This window comes from Diuraphis noxia, unplaced genomic scaffold (assembly GCF_037042655.1).
Source record: "Diuraphis noxia isolate RWA-SAM2 unplaced genomic scaffold, SU_Dnox_SAM2 contig0002, whole genome shotgun sequence".
Lineage (NCBI taxonomy): Eukaryota > Metazoa > Arthropoda > Insecta > Hemiptera > Aphididae > Diuraphis > Diuraphis noxia.
Window position 1 is genome coordinate 56,960,349 of NW_028301712.1, and position 25,397 is coordinate 56,985,745.

Consider the following 25,397-nt stretch of genomic DNA (forward strand, 5'->3'; position numbering starts at 1 on the left):
GCACCATATCTATTCTGTGGACCGCAGAAAAGAACGGCTGTAGATATTAAACCGTGTAGAAAAGATATAATAAATTATTAAACTATTATATCAAAAATAGTAAATTTTTTATATAATAGACATTAATTAAAAATCCAAATTTTAATAAAAATTATTTCTGACATTAGTTTGTACTGTCCCCCAGTGGCCTCACCTTATAAGTAAAAAAAAAATAAAAACAGTAAGGGAGCTCCGTCACCTTGCGCACCCTGAAGTACCACGACCTAGTCAGAATTTTCGATACGCGGTAATAATTTTACGGCTTTTCAAATAGCTGTCTAAAATTCTTTTGCTCCAACTTAACCTGTGGACTTTTTAGAAATGTTATATAGCCTTTTTCGATAAAAAAGATAATCCAACAAAGAACAAATTTTAAATTCGAATTAGTACTTAGTTCCTAAGATTAGCGCGATTAAACTTTTTCAACTCTAGCTACACAATATTAGTATAGATTCAATAACTGATACTGTGGCAAAATATTTTGAATAAAAAAGATTTACTTACTCCATCCACGGCCTAAGAAAACCCAAAATCTATCTTAAGACCGTGATACAATCTGTTAATTTGCTGATATCAGTTACAACTTGTATGACTTGACAATTTAATGATTTTTAATGAGTTGTAGTATGTAGGACTTAATAAACACTTTTCATGTTTATTGGTGTTTCAATTTAACTATTGAAACTTTAAGTTGGACTCTAAGTAAAAAAAATAATATTTCATGTTCTAATGGAAGGGGTAATTTCAATTTATTTGTATCATTATTGTCTGATGATCAAATAAATTGTCAGACATTTATTGAGCCAATAAAGTAAAATAGTCTTCATTCAGTGTATGGATTTTTGGCCGTTAAAACTAACTACCTTTCTTAAGTAATTTTAAAGTATAATTATTATACTTATTAAAAAAATTACTTAATAATACATAAAAAAAAAATATTAAATAAACCAAAATTTATTAGATCAATGAATATTGTCATATTTGGGATAAATATAATATGTTAATGTCATAGTTACAGTTTACGATACAATCGCAAAATACATTATATATATATATATATATAAATATTATAATGTACTATACATTATATATATACATATATAAATATTATAATGTACTATATAAGTTACTAAAATCCATAATATTATCAATTGAAATAATATAATTTATTTAATTATAGGTTTAAGAAGATATGGGAAGTGAAATTGAACAAAAAATTCATTTTCATATTTAATGATTTTTTATTAGGTATTTTAGTGACATGCACAGCGTTACACCAAACGCTTTTTTGATGAAACATAATATTCAGTAAATGTTTTGAAAATGGAAAACAATCATATAAACTCAGACACTGTCATACATTTGGAAAGAGAAAAACTTGACCATAATTCATCAGTTCTTTTAGAATAGTTAAGTCTTATAGAAAATTAAATTTTGTTTTAATAACGTAAAACAATTATTGTTCAAAATCAAGACAAAAATATTATTTATCAAGAAATAACACTTAAGTCTTCCATACTATTGCGTTTAACAATAAAATAATAATTAAAAAAAATGCGGCGATTTTAAAGTTAATATTATGTTTACAATTTATCAAGGTATGAATTGATGTCTGGTAGTCCATCCTTAAGACCTTTACGTTTACGTGTATCCTAAAAATAATACAAAATAGTAAATAAAATATATTAACATTTAAAATTATATAATTTACCATAACAACGGTGAATGGTTTGGATCCAGTTTCACAGGGGTCACCTGGGAATATTTGCCAATGATCAAATACACACTGTGGGAACGCTTGTCCTCCTGTGTTACTACGCAAATCAGCTGTAAATCCTATAAAAATTTTTAATAGCAATTGTTAAATATGAAAATGAATTAATTTTATTATAAAAATTGTTACAGTTCATCATAGCTTAAATCGTCATCAAACATAAGGATAGAGGTTCTACGACAGCGTTTTGATGAATTGGTTCAAAATTATTTTCTTCCATAAGCACTTTCAACACTGTCCTCATTCACGAACGAATAAAAACCCGCCCGTTAACTACAGAGTGATTCATTTATGCTGGAAGATATTTACTATGATAAACGTCAAATTATAGCTGTAGTGATATGAGTGTATTGCATTAGATAAGAATCTGATGAATATAGCGACATATACCTAATTTTAATTTACCACTAAAGGAAAGTCTATTACTTTATCCATTCAAAGTAAAAGAGGCAAATTGTGGTAATCTATTTAGTTAATTCCTTAAAAATAGGTAATGTAGTATAATGATTGTATTACATCAGATAAAAACCTGAAGAACATAGCGACATTTACCTAATTTTAATTTACCACTAAAGGAAAGTCTATTACTTTATCCATTCAAAGTAAAAGAGGCAAATTGTGGTATTCTTAAGACTCATAATACCCATCATGTAGTAATAAATTTTTAACTAAATAAAAACTAGAAGAAAATCATAATATACTTATTTCCTTATCTAAGTCTTGAACTAAATCATAACAAATCGCTACATAATAAAACCCTTAAGATTATATTAAAATATGGATTTCTTACCAAAGGATTCATTGACAGGCAAGTATGCTTTAACAACAAACATGGGTGTACCGACAACTTGACTCTCTTCAAAAACATGTCCTCTACGTCTGTTCAAAACACTGTAGATGCCTCCTACTGCAACTTCTGGGCACTAAATCAATTGAATAGTTAATTTTTAAAGAAAAGTTATTATATAATACTCTATGCTTGGAATACACTTTAAAATAATTGGTGCATACCTGAATTTCACACAAATACACAGGTTCCATGATTCTGGGGTGAGCAGCTAAAATCGAGGCGTACATACAACGACGCGCAGTTGGAATGATTTGACCACCTCCTCTGTGGATAGCATCAGCATGTAATGTAACATCATAAATATTGAATCTAACTGCACGCATGTTTTCTTCTGCCAACACTCCCTATAACCATGATCACACATGTAAGTTAATGCTAAATACTTATAGAATAAAATAAATTTTAAAATATATTAACACTGTTACAGTAAAAATTTATACATTGCAGACTCAACCATCAATATGTATGATGTATCTGGTGGTAAACGCCAAAGATTTAACATAAGTATCATCATCGTAAAATTTAATCGATTAATTGAAAAGTAAGTAACAATAAAATATATTTTTTTTTTAGTCAGACACTTTCAACCATCATTACAAGATAAAAATCTCTCTGGTGGAAACCGCGAAAGATATAACATAGGTATCATCATCGTAGTATTTAACCAATCAATTGTATGGTAATTAACAATAAAATATTTATTTTCATTAGTCAGACACTTTCAACCATCATTTACAAGATAAAAATCTCTCTGGTGGAAACCGCGAAAGATATAACATAGGTATCATCATCGTAGTATTTACCCAATCAATTGTATGGTAATTAACAATAAAATATTTATTTTCATTAGTCAGACACTTTCAACCATCATTACAAGATAAAAATCTCTCTGGTGGAAACCGCGAAAGATATAACATAGGTATCATCATCGTAGTATTTAAGCAATCAATTGTATGGTAATTAACAATAAAATATTTATTTTCATTAGTCAGACACTTTCAACCATCATTTACAAGATAAAAATCTCTCTGGTGGAAACCGCGAAAGATATAACATAGGTATCATCATCGTAATATTTAATCTATCAATTTTGAATAGTAATTAACAATAAAATATATTTTTTTTTTAGTCAGACAACTTTCAACCATCATTACAAGATAAAAATCTCTGGTGGAAACCGCGAAAGATTTAACACAGATGTCATCATAGAAATGCTTGAAATATTATCTTGTTTCTACCCCTAATGACAATAGCAGTACTAAATACCTATCATATCGAATATTATGGCATATATTATAAGATGCTTATCATTGATAAAATTGTATAGAAATACTTAACACTGATTCAGGTTATCATAATTCTAATTTCTAACATTATGCTATGAAAAAAAATATTCACTGGTAGAAGCTGAAAAATAATGAAATTACTTACATTAAGGCCTGAGTAACATTAAGCTCAACATAAAAATTTAAATATGTACAGAAAAGATGCATATAATGGATACCACAAAAGTATTATCATGGAAAATGTTTTTAACATTGTATTATTTAACAATATCACCAGTTTGTTGTTCATTTAAAATTACCAATAATTATCTTTTAAACAACAGTTGTAAGCAAAATTTTCAACAAATAGAAATTGTAAGATATTCTTTTGTACTATAGACAAGACATGTCTTGTAACGTCCCAAAATTAGATTTTATTTTTATAAAAATATTTAAAAAAAATTATAATATACCATATTCCTATTAATTATAAAAGTATCTAAGATGCAGACAAAATCTATTTTAACATAAATAACAAAATTAAAAAATGAAGTTATTTGCTCAGACACTTTCTACCATCATAAGAATTAACCTCTGGTGGAAACCGCGAAAGGAATAATACTAGGATCATCATAGCAAATAACCACATCAAAGATTGATAATGATAAAATATATTACCTCTTTAGTTGCCCATTGGAATCCAGCAACAACGGAATCTTTAATTTCATTAAGATATTGCACTCCCTTAGTACAATCTATTAATAAGTTAGGGCCAGTTCCATCAGGTCCGAATGCCCAGATTTTACGAGCTTCAGTAACATCATATTCATATTTTTCACCCAAGTAACGGGCACGAGCTTTGAATTCATCTCTTGGGTTGACTTGACCCTAAATGTAAATATAAAACTTAATACAAGATATTTTTTAATATTATTTTAAATGAGCCTACCCCTTCAATGTCTTCAGCTAAACCATCAGGGAATGGTTGACATTTCATGAATAGCCTGTTATGTTTGTTGGGAGATTTTGACAAACACATGATTTCAGATTCCTCATTGACAGTTTCTCTGTATGATACTACTGGATCAGACTTCTTGATTGGAATACAAGCATGATCTTCTTCTAAGTCTTTCAAACAAATTTCCAAATGCAATTCACCAGCACCAGCAACAATGTGTTCACCTGATTCTTCAATGATACATTGGACCATAGGATCAGATTTGGCTAAACGTTTAAGACCTTCTACCAATTTAGGTAAATCTGCTGGGTTCTTGGGTTCTACAGCAACACGCACAACAGGGGACACACTGAACTTCATAACTTTCATGTTATGAGCATCTTTGAAGGTAGTAATTGTTCCAGTTTTCACCAAAAATTGATCAACACCAACCAATCCACAAATGTTACCTAAAAAATTAGTCATTGTTATTTTAGAATTTAAACAAAAAAATCCAAAAACCATAAATAAGCAGGTGAATCCAATGATATAATTTCTTTGGACTTGACTCACTAGTGGTGTATGGTGTCAGGAAGAGAGTAGTTACTAATTACCTTTACCCGCCATAATTGAGTCTAATTCAAATTTAAGTAATATACAGCAAAATATGATCGCATATCTAATTTTCTTTCAGCTTAATTAAAACTTAATACCAAATACATACCACAGGGAACATCTTCAATAGCTTCAGTGTAACGTCCCATCATCAAAATTGTTCTTTGGATAGCCTTTTCATACAAATCCTCTTTCTTGCCAGGGGTATAGTTAGGTCCCATAATACGAGCTTTCATGCCAGTAGCAACCTAAAATATAAGAAATTAGAAGTTATACACAATTTGAATTTCTCAAGTATTTTGGTACTTACCCTTCCAGAGAATACTCGCCCAAAAGCATAAAAACGTCCTTTGTCAGATGTCGGCACCATTTTAGAAATGTACATCATAAGTGGTGCATCTGGGTCACAGTTCTAAAACAATTTAATATTAAATATACTATGTAACACATGACATAAGATATTAATTATTCAAACCTTAACACCAAGAGCAGCTTCATCATCGTGAGGTCCTTCATACAACATTTCCATACGATATTTCTGAGCAACAACAGGAGATGGCAAATGGATGGCTATCATTTGAAGTAAAGCTTCTCCAGCAGGCAACCAGGTACGCATCACAACCTTAAGGTTAAAGAATTATATTAGTTTCATTCCTAATTCAAACTTTTGTAAAATCTATATAATTATAATTCATTTCTGCTATCATTGGGAAATGAAAAATTATTAGAATAATTTTTTTTTTACTAAATAGTAGTACATGAACAATATTATATTTCTTGCTAATAACTCAGATGGAGAAGGGTTAAAATGAATATCAACATATGTATTCTTATCAGAATAAATTGTTATCATCATTGTTATAGAATAGCTCAATATAAGATAAATAGAAATAATGCTAAAATAGGCAAGATTAAAAATATAAAATATAGATCAGATAGATAAGGGTTAATATGAATATCAACACTAATTCTATCTGAATAATTTTTAATTATTGCAAAATAATATATTAATTTATTATTTGATAAGTAAGAGGTTTAATATTTACCTTCAACAAGGCTTTTCCATCCTTATCTTGATCTTCATGCTTTAATTCAATTCCAAGCTTTTTCAAAAGATCAGTTGCTTCATCCTTCTTATAATTCATGATGGAGTTGAACACCTTTAAGCATAAATAACTTAATTAATTTATGCTTACAAAACGTATAATAATAATTTTGAATATTATAACATTTGCATGAACCATCAGTTAGTTTAAAATTATTTTTCTCCAAAAATTACTCAGAACAGGTCTGTGAAAATTAATCATCATTGGTTTGTGATAACATTTCAACAATTAAGTTAACATAATATTGTTAGACTAATATATTGTAACTACTTAAGTACAGATTTTTAATACTAATATACACACAAAAGTAATTTATTTTTAATCGGTGGTTAACTACAATTCTTTCATTAATTATTAAATACAAATAATTAAGAAGTAATAGTAATAAACAAACCATCAGTTAGTTTTAAATTTATGTCTTCAATAATAGATCAGAACAGGTCTGTGATAATTAATCATCATAAGTTTGTTCATGCGATTTTTAAATAACAAACTTTAGTTTAAGTTACAAATTATACTAAAATAATAGTTTATTCAAATCAATTGTTTACAATTCAGACGGCCGTTCTTAAAATATCGTCATAATTATCAGGTGCAGTGGTGTGCAAAGAACATCATCATGGGTAAAAATATTTGAATAAACCTTTAAAATAATTAATTAGTGCATACAGACAGTTAAAATTATTAGTGATGCCTATCAGTAGTAATGATAAAATAAAAAGTAAATTTGAAAAAATTTATAATGCCTCAGACGGCCGTTCTTAAGATATCGTCATAATTCAATATCGGGTGCATTAGTGTGCAGAGAACATCATCACAGATAAGAATAATACATAGAAAACTTATTTGTAATAGTACATAGGTTCCTAGCAGAATTAATAATGTCAAGTATCATAGAAAAATAAATTAAAAATGAAACTAGAAAAACTAATAAAGATTTCTCAGACGGCCGTTCTTAAGATATCGTCACAGTGCAATATCAGGAGCATTGTTGTGCAAAGAACATCATCATGGAATTAATTTATTTAAGAATAATTAACTGATAAATATTGATTAATGTTAATAATTTACATTGATTTTATAATAACTTCAGTCGGCCGTTCTTAAAATATCCTCATGTGATAATATCAGGAGCATTGGTGTGCAAAGAACATCATCATAAGTTAAATAAAATAAATACTAAACAATAATTCTCAAATAAACTAGTAGTTAAAATAAATAAGCAGTTATCCAAGTAATAATCTATACATTTAAAACTTCTATCAATTATTCTACAAAATCATAACATACCTTGTAAATAGGATCCAAAATGTACATGCAGAAAGACCGTTGGTTATTGTCATCCTTAAGCTTGGCCCATTTCTTTGTTTTAGGATTGAAGAAATTTTCTCCCCATAATCTATCGGAAAAATAAATTTATAAGTTAATATATTATTATTTTAATTTTAAATTTAATCATCACCTGTTCATAAGCTTGACAACATCAATCTTGAATTTTTCAGCATACATTTCAGCGAACTGTTTCAGAGTGAAAGCCCAACCATGAAGACCTGATCCAAAACCAACACTTCCCTTGCTAGGATCAACCTGAAAAATGGATTTAATACCTTATACTTAAATGTCTAAAAATAAACAACAAATGGAAAATATAATAATTCAATCTTTCAGACGTGGAGAAGAGTAATAATAAGTATCATAGAAAGTTTCAACAACTTTAAATTGTGATCATCACAAAGATTGAGATAAACAAAAAGGAAATTTAAATATTAATATGAAATATGTAAAAGGATTATCTAAATGTTTCATGCTATCCAGGCAGTGTTGATACATTCTTCAAATTATAAACTTACACATTTAAAGTTTAGTAGGACCATTTTTGTGTAATTAGCTTAAAACAATAAGTCAATTGACCTATTATCAAACATTACCTAAGCTAATTGTTGGATTTTCTTTCACTTTTAACTTAAAGAAACACACAAGAGTATGCGATATTCTAAATCAAAAATTCTATACATTTCTTAGTAATTAACAAAATTTAAGATATACTTGTTGGGCATAAAACAAGATTCTCGAAATGTCCTCGACTATTGACTAATAAGAATTATATTACAACGCACTCAATTGTAATTTGCAAAATAAACTGATTACACAAAACCTGATATCTTAAAATTAAGTGATTAACTAATGAGCGCTAGTTGTATATTCTTCTCAACAGTTTGTCAATGGCACTTCGGGAACCACATTTGATGTTCTTATCAAAAGCTCGTTGCACAACTAGTATATATTTCATCATAATTAAATTACCTAAGAAAAACCACACAGAACAGATAAAATTTTTAATTAGATAATAAGCAAATTTACACTTATAACAAAATAAAAAATTGATGATGAGGAAAACATCATTTTAATGAAAGTGAAGAACTTCATAAAAATTCACGAACATCAATATGATTTTCATTATAACTTTTACAATTAAACAATTTAAATCTTTCAGACGTGGAGAAGGTTATAACGTGTTTCATGTAAGTAAAACTTATCAATAGCTTTAGTCATCACAAAGATTATTACAATATAGACATAATGTAATCTAACATAAGTATTATATAATACCTGAACTTCTCCCATGGGACCACTGTCATCAGAGTATGTAGCAATTATGATGTTAACATTTTCAACAATACGTTGGAAAGTTTGGTACAAATCTTCAGATTCCAATTGCAATTCTAATAAAGCGCGGTCCATTTTGTTCATGAACAAAATTGGCTTGATTCTTTCAGCTATGGCTTGACGCAATACAGTTTCAGTCTGTACGCAGACACCTTAAATTGAATTAAAAAAGATAAGTCAAACATAGTACTAAAAGAATAATTTATTAAAAACAAATTAGTTTATACCAGATACACAGTCAACAACAACAAGGGCTCCATCAGTAACACGAAGAGCTGCAGTAACTTCACTGGAGAAATCAACGTGACCAGGAGAATCAATCAAGTTGATCAAGAAACCATTTTCTTCAGGATCACGTTGGTCTACATTCTTAATGAAAACTAAATCTTTATCAGCGAGTTCAAAGTACATAGAAATAGCAGTGGATTTGATAGTAATACAACGATCTTGTTCATCTTTACGAGTGTCAGTGAAACGCATGTCTCCAGCCTTGGCATTAGCTATAATACCAGCTTTGGATACCAAAGAATCAGTTAAAGTTGATTTTCCATGATCCACATGGGCGATGACAGACATGTTCCGAATATTCTTCTTCTTGTCCATCATCTTACGGATCTCGTCTACTGTGAAGTTCACCTGAAATGCATAAAAAAATTTAACCAATGTATACAGCTAAGTTATCAATGATGAAAGAAAAATATTTCATTTTCAGTCAGACTCATTAAATCAGTATTTCCCTCCATAAAATGTCAGGATAGTAAATTTGTCATCATTCTTTAACTACCAAATAAGTTATTTCTAATATTCTAAATATGTCTAGTTCAAATGATTTAGTCAGGCTCATTAAATCAGATTTTCCCTCCACAAAATTCAGGCAAGAAAAAAGATGTCATCATTCATAAATCATTGAAAGCATGCATATCAATTAAATCTGTGTATATTACATTATTTAAGTGTTTGGTCCATTATTTACAACTTATTGTAGCATAATAAAAAATGGCAATATTTTAATTAATATCCACCATTTGTAAATTTAAAAAAATTTGTTTCAAATGGAAAAATGATTAAAAACTATTCACCTCTTCTTGGAAGGTATTATTTAAAAGAATAATTTAGTCTAGTTAATGAGTTTCTGTATCTCATTCTGGTAAGCAAAAATATTGGCAATAATTCTTTACAATGATATGCAGAAATGTCAATACATCATACCCATAGGTCAACAAGGTGTAGAGTTGGTCGCAATTAACAGCATCACATGACCGGATCTAAGAGCTAATACAATGACAAAACATTTGGACATTGATCTCCAAATCAATTATAACAACGTAGACACAATCATATAATATGGGTACGATACGATCGGCTAAACCCGAAGTAGGTTTAGGGCCATAAATCGAAAAGATGATAGCAATTGAACGAATTATAGTTTAAGCGCACATATCGCATTAAATCTTAGATTATGATTAAAAAAATTAAGGCATGGCAGAGGACACACTAGGCAACGGCGACTTACTCAATGCTATAAAAATAAAATTATAAGCGCCACGTCCGACGCGATTTTTGACAAACGAAAAAACATCACGACCGCGGAAAATCGTGGCCATGATAGGGATCGACGGCATTTTCTTAAGCCCCGAAATATTACGCTACGCCGAAAAATCCAACCGGACATGGGGTGTTCCGTGACGAGTCGCCGCCACCACGTCATCCTCGGTGAGCGTTCAGGTGAACGACGCCGAATACTCGGCCCACTGACCAAATTAAAATAACGGAACAGGGCGGACGATGGAGAATCGGACGGGTGTCAAGCTGCATTAAACGGTAGCGTATTAACAAATACAATCAATACTCACCATTTTGAGATGTTTTCGGATGAAATCAGCTTGGAAAAATTAAATTATGTTGCACGAGTGTCGGGCGCCGACGTTGCAACAGAAAGGAAGGTGTGCGGAACGGCTCTACGGACAGTCGGGCTGCAGTACACAACGCTAAACTCCCCACCACAAAACACCAGCGGTCGCCATGACACGTTGCACCACAGTTGCACAGAGCTGCCGTCCACGGGAATAATGACTATGACACCTCCCTCTCTCTCTTACTCACGCAGTCATACGATCCCTTCCAGCCGCGTCCGAACATTGTTGTGTCTTGACGTGTGTACGTGTGGAGCACACTGTTGCCAACTTCAAGTCCCGCAAAATAACGTGGAAAACACAATATTTTTATTATTCCTATCAAAATTGACGTATTTGATAATCAAATACGTTAAGCCCGGCATGGCTAATTAATAGCATGGTATGTTGTCAACCAATTGGTCTGCGCAACTCGACTACGTCACGCTGTCACCTAATTATCAAGTTTTCATTCTGATTGGAGACAGAGTTTAGTCATAATTCATGGAATAAAATCAACTTTGTATGTTATTTTACATGATATCGTTCTGTGATGATATTGTGGTATACAATATCAACGATATGCGTATCACAGCAGTCAAATAGTAGATTTTAACCACGATTTAAGATATATCTTAAATCGTGATTTTAACAACATACCATGTTATTTAGCCATGGTCCAGCCAGTAATCCACTGATTATAATCACGATTTCAAAAATATAAATCGTGCGCATAATTTATTTACACCGTATAAACGATGTAATTTTATACTTTATAGACTTATAGTATATTTTGTACTGTTAGTAATGTTACTATTCTATAACAAATTGACAATTTGTTCTGTGCTAATACATTTTTTTTTAATCCACGAATTAAGACATATTTTATTATATGTCTTGTGCATTGTGCTTAATCTAGAATATTTAATAATAAAATCGATCTAGATCGAAAAATTGCAATAACAATTATTTTTGACGATTCGTCGCGTTTTCAATCGCAATATTATCATACACACAAATTATATTATTGATAAATTTGTCATTTTTTTTTTTGATTCAATGTGGTCGTTAGGAAATTTCTATGAACTTTAATTTAGAAAATGATCTTTATATAAAGACTCTAAAGTTGTTGTCATTGTAAATGGTAATCTGAGCATAACCTTAATGCCATGTTAAAATTAGGCTGTTAGCATCAACATCGCCTCTGCAGCTTTCTATGCATCATAATATTTTAAAAACATTGCAATATTTATAGGCATACGAAATTCTCATAAAATGATTTTCTTATTTAGAAATTATTTAAGAAATACTATTAACCGTAAGTAATTAAAGTTTTATTTAAATATTTGTTTCATAATTTTCTATTATACATGATAAAATATTTAAAGATCAAGTTTCTTTATATTGAGTACTCGGAAGTTAAGATTTAAATTTTTTGTGTTATATAAATGTCAATCAAATTTTATTTGTAGTCATAAGCTTTAAAATCTAAAACAAAATTCCGTATAAATTTTTATCTTAGCAGTTGATAATATCAAAGATCTATAATATGCCAGATTTTTTTTTGATTATTTAAAGTTCAAATTTTGACAGCATTGTAGATAAAAATTATAAAATGTTCAATTTTTAAATGCACGAATTAATAATTTTAAACAAAGATCGTCGTAAAAATTTCATACTGTACCTAAACAAATAATATAATAACAATCAGTTATATTTTACAGTGATTTAAGTTAAAATTTTGATGAAATGGTATAAAACCACTAATAACGATTTTAAAGTTATTTTCTTTTAATTTAAAAATATTACTTATGGGTCTATGAGACTTTTAAAGTAGATACATTATTATATTGTATACAGTAAACGAATAATAACATTTTCAACCAGGTAGGTACATTTTTTTTTCAAAAATTTATTTAACCTAATGCAATATAGTTACAATATGTAATAACTAATAGCAAAATAAATTACTTTAATCACAATATAATAAAATACGTACACGTACAATACAATTTATTTAATAATATTATAAATTCCTTCCTAAAAAATAGACAATTCTCAGTTAAAATTAACTGGGACCTATCTTGTTGGCAATGTATTATCATATCTGATATACGGTATATCATATTATACCGCGCACAGTCACCACGTACAACAATTATTGACCTATTATTCGCAGATGACAACTATTTACAGTGAATCACGTAACGTTGAAGCAATAACCAACAACCTATAAGATCAGTTGGGGAATTATTGATTCCGCCGAAACTACCTGTTTAGAAAAAAGGTTTGTATCGATTCCGCCGGCTATTAATTCCGCGGGCTACTGTTTAAAATATCTACATATCGATTCCGCCGGCTACTGTTAATATTATTTACATATTGATTCCGCCGGACACTGTTTATCCCCCACCCTTGTATATGTATTTTATATAGTAGAATACAGAGTCGGTAATATATAGGAAATATACGGTTTACAGCAATACGTACGGAATAAATTAAAATTCCTATATTGACTCGTTTTATTTTTATTATTTTATACAAATTAGACTATACATTTTAGTTTTAATTAGTATACAATTATTATTAATTTGTATATAATTTATATATTATAAAGTATATTATGTAGGACTGTAATTTTAAAAATACATTTACTAATTACAAGGGCGGGATAAACAGTAGCCGGCGGGATTAATATGTAAATAATATTAACAGTAGCCGGCGGAATCGATATATGTAGATATTTTAAACAGTAGCCGGCGGAATCGATATACGCCCAGTGGCGTGCGCAGGAATTTGGTATGGGGGGGGGGGGATGTCATAAATAAAAATGTATTATGTTTATGTTGATGAACTAGAGATCCAAAATCCACTCGTTAGAAGACTAAAAAAAAAGCCCATGGGGGGGATATATCCCCCATCATCCCCCCCTCCCTGCGCACGCAACTGTATACGCCCGATCAGTTATATCTACTAGCAAAATGGTGCAAAAGTTAGAAAATACACATAAACGCCTCAAAAAGCACAACATAGTCATATTCAGCTTACCTCGCTATTCCACTACCTATACTTCTAAGATTTGACAACGATTCCATACCTTGGCAGGCTTCTGTCAAGTATCTTGGTCAGTGGCGGACCTAGGATCTTGTTTTTATTTTATTTTATTTTTTTTTTTTTTTGGGGGGGGGGAGGGAGGCAATATTTTTTTACATCACTACAAGATAAGATGTTACATTATAGCAGCTTTCACGGTCAACTTACAAATATAAAGTATATTATAATTAAATATTAAGGATCAAAACAAAATCAGAAACATGCCTTCTTCGTGAATCGTGATTATAATAGTTTTACGTCACAGTTATATTCTTACACATCTTATATGGGTCAATGGGGCCCCAAGCCCCTCTGGCCCCCCTCCAATATTTGGGAGGAAGGATGAGAAGGCGAAGAAGAAAATTATATTATTTATATTATTAAATTATTATTTCAACCGTTATCTGCTATCATCACCACAAAAAGCAAAAAGTTCTAAGAAGTGGTGTGGTTTGTAGAAATTGAATAACAAGTGAATAATAAAGTATATGAAGATTATGGCATCTGGACCATCTGATACCTAAAGGCTATGGCTGTACCTATGTTGTCATTAAAATATTATTTAATATTACCTAACGGCTAACATAGTAACATACAGTATGTTAAGTCAAATTTTGTCAAATAGATGGTATATACAAATATACTATTTTATATAATATTGAATATTATATAAAATAGTATATTATATAATATTAAATATTGTATAGGTACCAATGTACCATAATACGATTATTTTATTATATTAATATATTAATATTATTCACTTGTAACTCTGTATTGACGAAATGACGACTGACGTGTCATATATTTATGATTTATCTCCTGGCAATAAAATAATGTAGGTATATGTATGTCTGTGCACCAAAAGCACTATACCTACTATAAAAGTTAAAACTTAATTTAAATAGTCTGAAAAATGGATTATGTATTGAAAGTTATAATAACCAAATAAATTATGAGGAAACTTACTTTTACACGGTTTTTTACAGAAAACATTTTAATTAGAATTTTATAAACTATAGTTGGCAGTGCCGATACGGTAAATTTGATGTATTCACTGTACTATTATATTATTAATTTTAATATATATTAATTTATTAAATTTATTTTTTATTCAAATTAATATCAAAAGATTACGTTTAGGCCTCAATGAGAAAAACTCATGAGGAGGCCAAGGAACTCGTGTGGAGGTACAGGGAAATACTATACTTTTATACTAACACTAAGTAGAAATCACATCAATTTAATGTAAAAGTTTTATTTAACTATTCATAAAAAAATATGGTTATGCTTCAACAATAACCAAGTTAATAAATCAAGAAAACTAATTATAATAATACTGTATATTGTTATAATTTATGTAAATTATAAACTTTTTAGTTATTATATTATACCTATCAAATTTAATTATTGAAATAAACAATATATTTATAAACATGAACCTCTTTGATATGAAAAGTTTTATTATAATATAATATTTTATATATTATATATATTTGGATTTATCTTATCGAAATAATATAATATAAATATATAATCTATGGCGATTATTGTCAAAGCCATTGCAGAAGACGTAGTTGATTAAAGATTCTAAAATTAGCAAAGCTCGATATGAACTAAACATATTATACTGCATTCTATATGATTTTATTCTCATAAATCGTTATCTTTTCAGACTTACAGGGCCGTGTTAAGGGGGGCATAGCGCATAGGGGGCACTTGCCCTTGGGCGCCATCACAGCTTGATAAAATCAAGGGGCTTTTCCGCTTCTCGAGCCTGAGAAATTGCTCATGGGAATTTTATTCGGAAACTTATATTAGTCCCCCTGGGCGCCAAAAAGCTTAACACCACACTACATTCTTAGTTTCTTACTTTGACGTCGGAGTGTAGGTACCTACACACGTCCCGGATTCTACCAAAATATGAAAAAGTCGATGTTTGACCGTTTGAGGTACCTAAGTTTGTTTTCATATATTATAAATGCATCGCGTCGTTTTTTAGGTTGCCTTGCGTAGAATAATTATAGTTTTATAACCTAGCACCTATGGATTTTAAATAGACATTTTGCCATTTTGGTTTAACTTACCTATATGAATACCCTTACAAAACTGATAACTCCAAAACCTATAAGACACAATTTTAATTTGTATAACTGGTCCAAATTCAACGTTAGAAGTCATAGAAAAATATTAATTTATAATAAAATATTATATTTTATTGTTATATTAGAAATAGTATAGATATTTATAACCTTTATTGTTCACCAAATATTTATATCATAGAGACTATAGTCTATTATAATATATAAAGTTCGTACCTAATTTCTATGTAAAATAATAGTAATGGAAATAATACATTCTTCTCAAGAGCTTTATTTTTGGCCTGTAAGATATCAACCTAATCGATTATTTAAATGTACATTTTCATAACGTATTGAGATTTAAGGCTTTAAAATTAAAACTATCAAGCACGTATCCAGGATCAATTTTCGGGGGAGGGGTTAAAATATTTTAAGTCCGTCTTCCGAAAAGATTGCGATAACACATATTATAAATATAAGCTACTTTAAAAAATTCTCAAAAATATTTTCCATTTTCAATCAATTCATAATATCGTATTAAATATTAATCTCTGCTGTGAGCCTGGCTAGCCTGCTGTGATAGTGTGATCGTTGCCGTGTGTCGAGTAATATTACTCTATGGTGTAGACTGTCGACCATTGCACGATGCATTTATTAAATACACCTTAGGTAGTACCATATTGTTCTGAGGTCGTACGTTGGTTCGTGCCGTTCTGCGTTTGTGAACTAAACCTAATCAAACACTGTATTTATTTTTTTTTATTCCATGCGATTCGTTTAAGTTGATATTATTTTTTTTGTTTCTCTTTAAACTGATAACCCAATCAAAACAGTGTCACAGTGAATATTACAATTAATACAATGAACTATTATAGGTAGTAGGTACTAGGTACAATGTTTTTATTGTTTTTGTTTTTTGGATTGAGCAGGCAGCAATTTGTCGATTTTGAATCTGAAAATCTGACATAGAAAACTGAAAAGGGGTTTATTTGTGCATTAAAGTTTCATCAAAAACATGTAAGTTATGGTCATGCTACATTAAATTATCTAAGTAATGAATTTAGTATTGCATGGTTGATTTACGATGAACAATTTTCCGTATAATAATGAAAGGATGTGAGATGTTTAATTAATAGTAAAGTTGTAGAGTATAAGTAGTACTATAATATTTATTAGATCAAATTTGTTTAAACTAAACACTAGTTCCAAATTAATATACAATTATATAAACATTTAATGTCATAATTATAAATTTTGTCATGAAGTTGTTAAGGACTCTGTTACAATTATATTTTCTAGGTATCTAAAAATAGAGTCTTTAAGAGCTATCTTTTATATAGTATTCTCTTCTTAGTTGTCTTATTTAAATTGTCCCAGCATGATGTCTCATTACCATTTACCATAGCTTGTCATACGTTATTATCAAATATTTATATATTTCCCATTAGGTCAATTAGGAACCAATACCAAAGGTTCCTGACATGCAAATAATTTAATTATTATAATATATTATGTTTAATTAAAATTGTTATTGTTAGTGCTGTATAAGATTATGTCTTGTTGATATGATATAATATACTAGTATTCCCCAGTCCTAGTTTAGTAGGTATATTTTAATGTGACTCATTGTATTCATTTAATTTATGTATTGTTATAACTAATTAACTAGGTATATGAGTTCATAAGACTAACTTGAGTACAATTTTATTTGATTAGGGTTTAATTACATAATATAAACATAATATATCTAAATAGGTATAATTCTTACAATTACCTAAATTGTTAAAAAAATTTTATTTTTATATTTTTTAGGTCGTCATCATCTAGACACTTTGCTAGATCAAATGATTTATTTGATAATAAAAAGAATAGTGATGAAAAAAAAAGACATAAAAAAAAATCTAAATCAAAACATAAGAAAAGAAGAAGGTAAAATTTGCTGATTATTATTATTAAATAATGTATGAAGTAAGATAATGATTAATTTCATAGTAATGGATAATTTTGAAATAACTTAACTCTTACCAATTAAAAGTAGGTGTAATGTTCATTAAATGATATGAATAAAATATTATGGTATTATATTTTAAGTAATAAGCATATTATTATCATACATAATATATTTTATTTACATCACAAAACCAGCAATCTCTCTCAGTGATGCCAGTGTATAAATACATATACTTTAAGAGAACGCTACACCCGTATATGTTGTCTTCGTCTTACAAACGCGTAACGTAGCAAATTTTATACTCAGCAGATCACGTTTAGCTCCTTTAGTTTAAAATTTGCAATGTTACGCACTTGTAAGACTGAGACAACATAGGCGGGTGTAGCGTCCTCTTAACAGATGCACTATAATTTGCGCTTATCATCATATGATTGGTAAAATCTAACAATCATGATGTACACAACATGATTTTATGATTGTAACTAATTACAGCTTTTTTTAAGTGTGTGACGTGGCATAATATATTGCCAAAAGTCATAAAAAGGTTTTATGGTAAATTGATAATATGGGTTGGCACATTTCAATGGTCCATATTTCTTAGATTTGTGAATCAAATCCTGATTAAACAATTATAACATACTATAAACAGCATAAATATCATGCTAATAGTATATTCTGTGCTGTGCAGTATCTTGGGTACATAAATTTGATACAAATTGATAATAAATGATAATAATAACATTAATAATTAATATGTAATACAATTTCTCTAATCACAGTTAATTTTCCGTAGGTTGTTAGAATTTATTTTTGTTATATATGTGAATGTGATATATATATATATCTTTTACACACAGAATGGGAATTTGTTTTATTATTAATGTAAAATAGTCAGTTTTAAAAAACCTGTGACTAATTGTATCAATTGTATTCAAAATTCAAATGTATCAAATATTGAGTATCTAGTATAGCCCAAAACCAAGTATCAAGTTCTATACACCTTTTAGTTCTAACCTACACTTCTGTGTGTGATAATACAATACACCTAATAGCCTTAAATTATTTCTTTAATTAATGAACTTTGCTACTTACACATTTGTGTAGGTAAATCAATATTGCCTTAAAAACCTGAGATACCTATATACCTAGTGTAACCTAACCTAACCCTGAGTATATTTTATATTTTGATGATGTGCAGGTCATCATCAAGTGACTCCTCGTCGAGCAATGATGAAGCGAAATTGTTGCTACGTCTGCAACAAGAAAGACTTAAAGTTGCCGAAGAAAGAAGACAACAAAAGGAATTAATTAAATGCATGGAGACACCAGAGGAAAAAAGGTTTAGGCGTTTAATGAAGAAAACAGCTAAAGAGAGAAAGCGAAAAGAGCTAATGGGTTGGGATAATGATTACCTCCATTATACAAATGCTGACAATCCATTTGGGGATGCAAACTTGCTTTCTACATTTGTATGGGATAAAAAAATGGCCAAAGATGGTTTGGTAGGTGTTAGCCACGAAGAATTAGAGTTAAGGAATAGACAAAAAATGGAAGAAAACAAACGAGAACTCGAAAAAGTAAAAAAACGACGAATGGAAAGAGAAATGGAAAGGCAACAAAGAGAAGATGAGATGGCATTACTACAGAGAAGTAAAGAAGCAGCACAATTCAAAGAATGGGAAAAAAGTGAAGATCAGTTTCATTTACAGCAAGCTCGTCTGCGATCTACTATTCGCATTGAAGATGGCAGAGGTAATATTAATCCAATAAATATACTAAACTTAAAAAAAAAAGTATTTTTAAATGACATTTTGACATTGTTGTTTATTTTTCAGCTAAACCAATTGATCTTCTTGCTAAGTACATAAGTACTGAAGAAGAAGTTGATGCTGTTGAAATGCATGAACCTTATATTTACTTAAATGGTTTAAAACTCAAAGATTTAGAAGATCTTGTCGAAGATATAAAAGTTTACATGGAACTTGAAAAAGGAAAAAACTTTGAGTACTGGAATGATATAACTGTCATTGTAGAAGATGAATTACATAAAATGAGAAGAATACAAAAACAATCAGCTTTCACAGGTAAATGCTATTCCATCTTGTTGAAAAAATACTTTCATATCATATAAAACCCCATGCTCAATAAATTTGATATTTTTATTTTTTATGTTACAAATACTCAATAACTAATTTCTATACATTTCTCTTTATGTTTTAATGGTAAAAACTGTACAGATAATTAATAAGTTATTAAATAGTTATTATTAATATTTGTTTGCCTAATATGCAGTTAAAATTGCGAGAATATGTGTGAATAAAAAACTTTGAATTGTTTAATATGGTAAAAAAAATTCACAATATTATAGATTATAAAATATGTATGACTCAAACATAATTTAAATCAAATTAAACAACTTATAATTATAATTATAGCCTATAGGTATCTACATAATAAACAAAAGAATTTAAAATGGTATCATTTATAATTTAGTATTAAAATGAATAATAATTGACTGCCTGCAAAATGTATTATTAAATTTACTTCTTGACAAAAATACAAAATATTATTTTATACATTTTTAAAAAGGTTCGCTTCAATGTGTGATGTATTTTGAATTTTGTTAAAGTATAGCCAAATATCCAATAACTATTGAATATTCAGTAATATGAAAATAAAATGTTGCCATCAGCTGCATCCTATTACAATCCTTAAAGATTAATGACAAAAATCCCAAAAATATGAGAGAGAAAAAATATGCAATTGTATAAAACCCCGTACTCTACTTACTGTTATATTATACTGCATACCTGGGTATATCATCTTTGACTATTAATCTTGTAAATTGACTGATCAAAAATAAAAAATTATTATTTTTTTCTCAACATTTTCTTGTCTAGGTATTTGAATAATTTGGACAATGATTATATTTTCCTGCCAATGATGACTGTAATGTTACTATAATTAAAAGTTAGTGATACATAAAATGAGTTATATAGCTTGTAGAAAAGGACATATTTTTTCTTCCTCTTTTATAGTTTTGAAGCATTTTTTATTAAAAAAATATTAAATCGCATATCATTATTATTGGACATTAACAAATTTCTTTTTATTTGATTTGGAATTTATTTTTTTGGCTCCAATACCTATAATAACTAATCATAATATTATGTTATATGTTATAAATTCTAGTCTTAATACTTTTCTACCACCAAAAATATTATGTATTATGTAAAGAATAATATTTATATTTCTAAACTAAATGTCATAGCTGTTGGTCGAAGAGAAGGAATTCATCAATCAGTAGCACATGAAGTGGCTCATATTTTTCGAGGTAAAACTGCTGAACAGTTGGACCAATTAAAAATACAAATTGAAAAAAAAATTAATAGTAAAGCTGAAGGTGTTGATATTGGGTACTGGGAAACTTTATTGTCACAACTTAAGGGTATGCATGATTAATAATGATTACTAAATATACAATAACTTTTTTTTTATGAAGAGTTTGTATTTAAGTTAACTAATTATTTTAATGATTTTAATATATATAGCGCATGTTGCAAGAGCTCGACTTAGAGATCGCCACCAAGAAAATTTAAAAAAAAAACTTGAAGTGTTAAAAGCACAACAAAAGATGGATGAATCTCAAATTGATCCAGAAGAAGGAAATAGTAGTCGCAATAGCCATCATCAATTGGCTAAAGTTAGTGAGCCATCAAGTCAAGATCAACCATCAACCTCTACCAAAAAATCTCCCTCAAGAAAAGAAAAAATCCAAAGTTCTGAAGAAGATATAAGGTAAATTTAAAATTTAAATGAACACATATTTTGGCAAATTTTATAGTTTATTTTTAATTAGTGATGCTGAACAAGAAGCCAGAAATATTATAGAAGAATGTGCTGCAGATTATGAAGCTTGTGGGTATAGCCCGGTGTATATTTCTCCCAATAGCTTAGAACTTGGTACTTTAGTTGTATCAGAAATTGATGATGAAAAACGTTTGACGTTTGCTAGACTGCAAGTACAAGGCACGGGGACACGTATTGAAGTAAGCTTATCACATGCAATAAATATTCAAAAGTGTCAATTTCATATGTTGTTTGTATGAACTATGATAATATAAATTCAACACTGAAAAATGTATGACATTAACTGTCATAAATAACTATACATTGACTAACACATTAGACAGTTATATGATTATATGTTTATTATTGACAGCTACCTATTGTAATGTGATGCCAATTAAATAGTAATAAGGTTATTTGTTTAGATATTTATCAAAAATAAATAAAACAAGTAAAAAAAATAATTTGTATTCATAAATAATTTATGGAAAGAGTCAATCCTTAGACACACTATAAGTATATAACATACAATAAATAATATGTGTTAAAATAATCTATCTAGTAAAACTTTTTGACAATAATATTCATTCAAATAAATTTATCTATATCTATGAATAACATATTTTTTATAGAATGTCATGGCTGTAGAAGAAATGGCTTTGCAAAAAGAAGCTAGAAAGGGAATGACAAATGAAGAAGCAGAATTCTCAGTAGAATCTGAATTGGACCATCAAGTTTACTTATGGTCAGATAAGTACAGACCACGGAAGCCTAGATATTTTAATAGGTAAACAATAGGATACATTATGTTTATTTTAATTGTTTAATAAATTATTTAAAATGTTATGCTAAAATAAACTTAATATGAATAGGGTACATACTGGATTTGAGTGGAACAAGTACAATCAAACTCATTATGACATGGATAATCCTCCACCAAAAATTGTACAAGGATATAAATTTAATATATTTTATCCAGACTTAATAAATAAAGGTTCAACTCCTCAATATTTCTTGGTAAATTCAAAACAACAGTGATTGTAGTTAAATTAAGCTATTTTATACCATATTTTTTTTTTTTAAATATTTATAATTTTTTAGACTGCTTGTGGAGATAACCCAGAATTTGCAGTCTTGAGGTTTCATGCAGGTCCTCCATATGAAGATATTGCATTCAAAATTGTCAACAGAGAATGGGAATATTCATACAAAAGAGGATTTAGGTGTCAATTTCATAATAATATTTTTCAGTTATGGTTTCATTTCAAACGGTATCGATATAGAAGATAATTTAAATCATTATTATTTTTTATATATAATTATGTTTGTAAATAATTAATTAAACTATCACTTATATGACATTCATTAATCTTCAATGAAAATATTAGTATTTTAAAAAATGTAAACATTTTATATTGGTGTATTATATTGTAAACAATTGTATTTACAAGTTGAAACTACTAATACCAATTAGTTTATTCTAAAAAATGTGATTAAGTGATTATGTGATTATAATATGTATCACTAAAATAATTCAATTTTCGCAAAAATATAGTTATTGTATATAAATATAGTTTTTCAACCTCTTTGAAATTCACCTATTTAAATACAATTTTACTTTTCTTAATGAATATCAATAAAATATTATAAAATAATGACAAAAAAATGAATTGAAATTTTTTGTAAAACTGGGTAGTGTATTAAAACAAACTATAACTGTATACTTGCAATATCAATTACATGTTCTACTGATTAAAACACTTCCATATGAAACATTATTTAAGTATTTGTCTTCATAACATTTGACCCGATTATCATTTCTTTAATCATTCATGCTAAGAGTCAATGTCTAAACATAATAAATAACTTTTTTTCGACTAGATGTAAAGTTTTATTTTAATCTATATGTGTAGGTACAAAGGTCAGATAGCTCATGATGATGGTCACAAAATAATGTGTCTATTTCAATATACCTAAGAACCTAAGAATATAATTAAAAAATATATTTTAATTAATAGGTGCAAAATAAGAATTTTTACTTTTTATGAACTTTACTAATTAATCAGTTATGTGCTCAGTATTTTATATACCTATTGTATAATTATGTACAAATTAATAAGCAAGTTTATAAAATTATTTAAATCAATCAAATGAAACTTTGGCACTTAAAATGTCTAAACTAAATAAACTAGAGACTAGGTAATAGAGATTTAAATTTAAGTACCTATTAATATTATACTTATATACATATATATATATATATTAAAAAAATGTTTGGTATCAAATTTTTTCAACTTCACATAAAAGCTATACCTATGCATTCAACTAATTTTTTTATGGAGATGATTTGAAACTGGAGCTGGCTGTGAAGGAAATAAATAAGTAAACTATGTACTTACGTGAATGTGTTATTTAGTTGGTTTTTTACTTATATCATCATTGTGTAACAAACAAAAAAGTAATATACAGTAATATAAAGACATGTAGTTAAAATGTTTCTTCCCCCAAGCTACCAACATAAAGTTGGTACATAAAGTACCTAAGCATTCCATTGTTTCAATAATCCTAATGGTAAACTCTGACACTAGGTATAAGCAGAATACTTTGTAGAAACTTTTGATACATACTTACTTATTATAATAAGAAATAAATTATCTAATCATATAATAAATCAATAACTGACAGTTGTTTAAAGTTTACAAAATGTGTCTATAAATGTCATAAAAGAATAGACCTTTTTTTATGTATCACTTTTTTGACGCATTAAAAAGCTTAGCAACAAAGGCACGGACCTATTCATACCTATCCAGGTCATTCTGTTGGTACGTAAGTATAGATTAGACAATTTCCCATCATATCCTCTAAAAAACCGTTTAAAATGATTTGTCAATGAATTCAAACCTAACGCATCGACATAATATATACTGATGAACAGTGCCTTTTCAATGATGAGGAACCTATACAGCTACACTAAAAAAAATTTCTCTATATTTTAGATTCTCAGCGGAGCGATGAATGCGTATTGATTTTATCATGATGTGTTTTTTTTGGCAGTAAACGTGTTTCGATTTTTAACTCCATTGTACCTCGTTCGATCAGAAAAAGAATCTAGTTTGTACTTTGGGGGGTCAAAAGTAAAAAATTCTTTATATTTTTCTAAATAATCGGGATAAACAAACTAATAATTAAGGGGAAAACGGGAAATTATATGCACAATCAGTTTTCGACAAAATCGATTTTGGTTTTTGATGTAACTTTAAAACAAATTACCATATTCA

The 25,397-nt window shown here is 28.6% G+C and overlaps 2 protein-coding genes and 2 non-coding genes across 4 annotated transcripts; 1 reads left to right on the forward strand and 3 right to left on the reverse strand.

Annotated features, from left to right (window-relative positions):
• Positions 1-1,260: 1,260 nt before the first annotated feature.
• Positions 1,261-11,263, reverse strand: eEF2 (eukaryotic translation elongation factor 2). The gene is made up of 15 exons (XM_015524331.2): positions 11,107-11,263; positions 9,481-9,889; positions 9,197-9,405; positions 8,049-8,173; positions 7,877-7,985; positions 6,527-6,640; positions 5,956-6,102; positions 5,791-5,892; positions 5,590-5,728; positions 4,878-5,335; positions 4,607-4,816; positions 2,825-3,007; positions 2,604-2,736; positions 1,751-1,875; positions 1,261-1,691 (listed from the first exon to the last, which is right to left on the reverse strand). The coding sequence occupies exons 1-15, from the start codon at positions 11,107-11,109 to the stop codon at positions 1,623-1,625; spliced, it is 2,535 nt and encodes an 844-aa protein (XP_015379817.1). The 5' UTR covers positions 11,110-11,263; the 3' UTR covers positions 1,261-1,622.
• Positions 9,963-10,031, reverse strand: LOC149058705 (small nucleolar RNA SNORD57). The gene has a single exon (XR_016190662.1). It is a non-coding gene; the product is annotated as a small nucleolar RNA SNORD57 (small nucleolar RNA).
• LOC149058706 (small nucleolar RNA SNORD57) lies at positions 10,085-10,154 on the reverse strand. The gene has a single exon (XR_016190661.1). It is a non-coding gene; the product is annotated as a small nucleolar RNA SNORD57 (small nucleolar RNA).
• A 5,778-nt stretch (positions 11,264-17,041) lies between the features above and the next one.
• Positions 17,042-23,692, forward strand: cactin (cactin, spliceosome C complex subunit). The gene is made up of 10 exons (XM_015524321.2): positions 17,042-17,336; positions 18,132-18,248; positions 19,469-20,022; positions 20,106-20,354; positions 21,542-21,718; positions 21,822-22,068; positions 22,130-22,319; positions 22,752-22,906; positions 22,992-23,136; positions 23,221-23,692. Coding segments are annotated over exons 1-10 (2,025 nt in total). The 5' UTR covers positions 17,042-17,334; the 3' UTR covers positions 23,410-23,692.
• The last annotated feature ends 1,705 nt before the right edge of the window (positions 23,693-25,397 follow it).

What these genes read in the sequence shown, in the direction of transcription:
- cactin (XM_015524321.2), top strand. An exon ending in AAACATAAGAAAAGAAGAAG is followed by an intron (nt 18,249 to 19,468) that starts GTAAAATTTGCT and finishes GATGATGTGCAG; the next exon opens with GTCATCATCAAGTGACTCCT. An exon ending in GCACGGGGACACGTATTGAA is followed by an intron (nt 22,320 to 22,751) that starts GTAAGCTTATCA and finishes TATTTTTTATAG; the next exon opens with AATGTCATGGCTGTAGAAGA.
- eEF2 (XM_015524331.2), bottom strand. An exon ending in ATGGAAAAGCCTTGTTGAAG is followed by an intron (nt 6,103 to 6,526) that starts GTAAATATTAAA and finishes TTTAACCTTAAG; the next exon opens with GTTGTGATGCGTACCTGGTT. An exon ending in GCCTGTCAATGAATCCTTTG is followed by an intron (nt 1,876 to 2,603) that starts GTAAGAAATCCA and finishes AAATTTTTATAG; the next exon opens with GATTTACAGCTGATTTGCGT.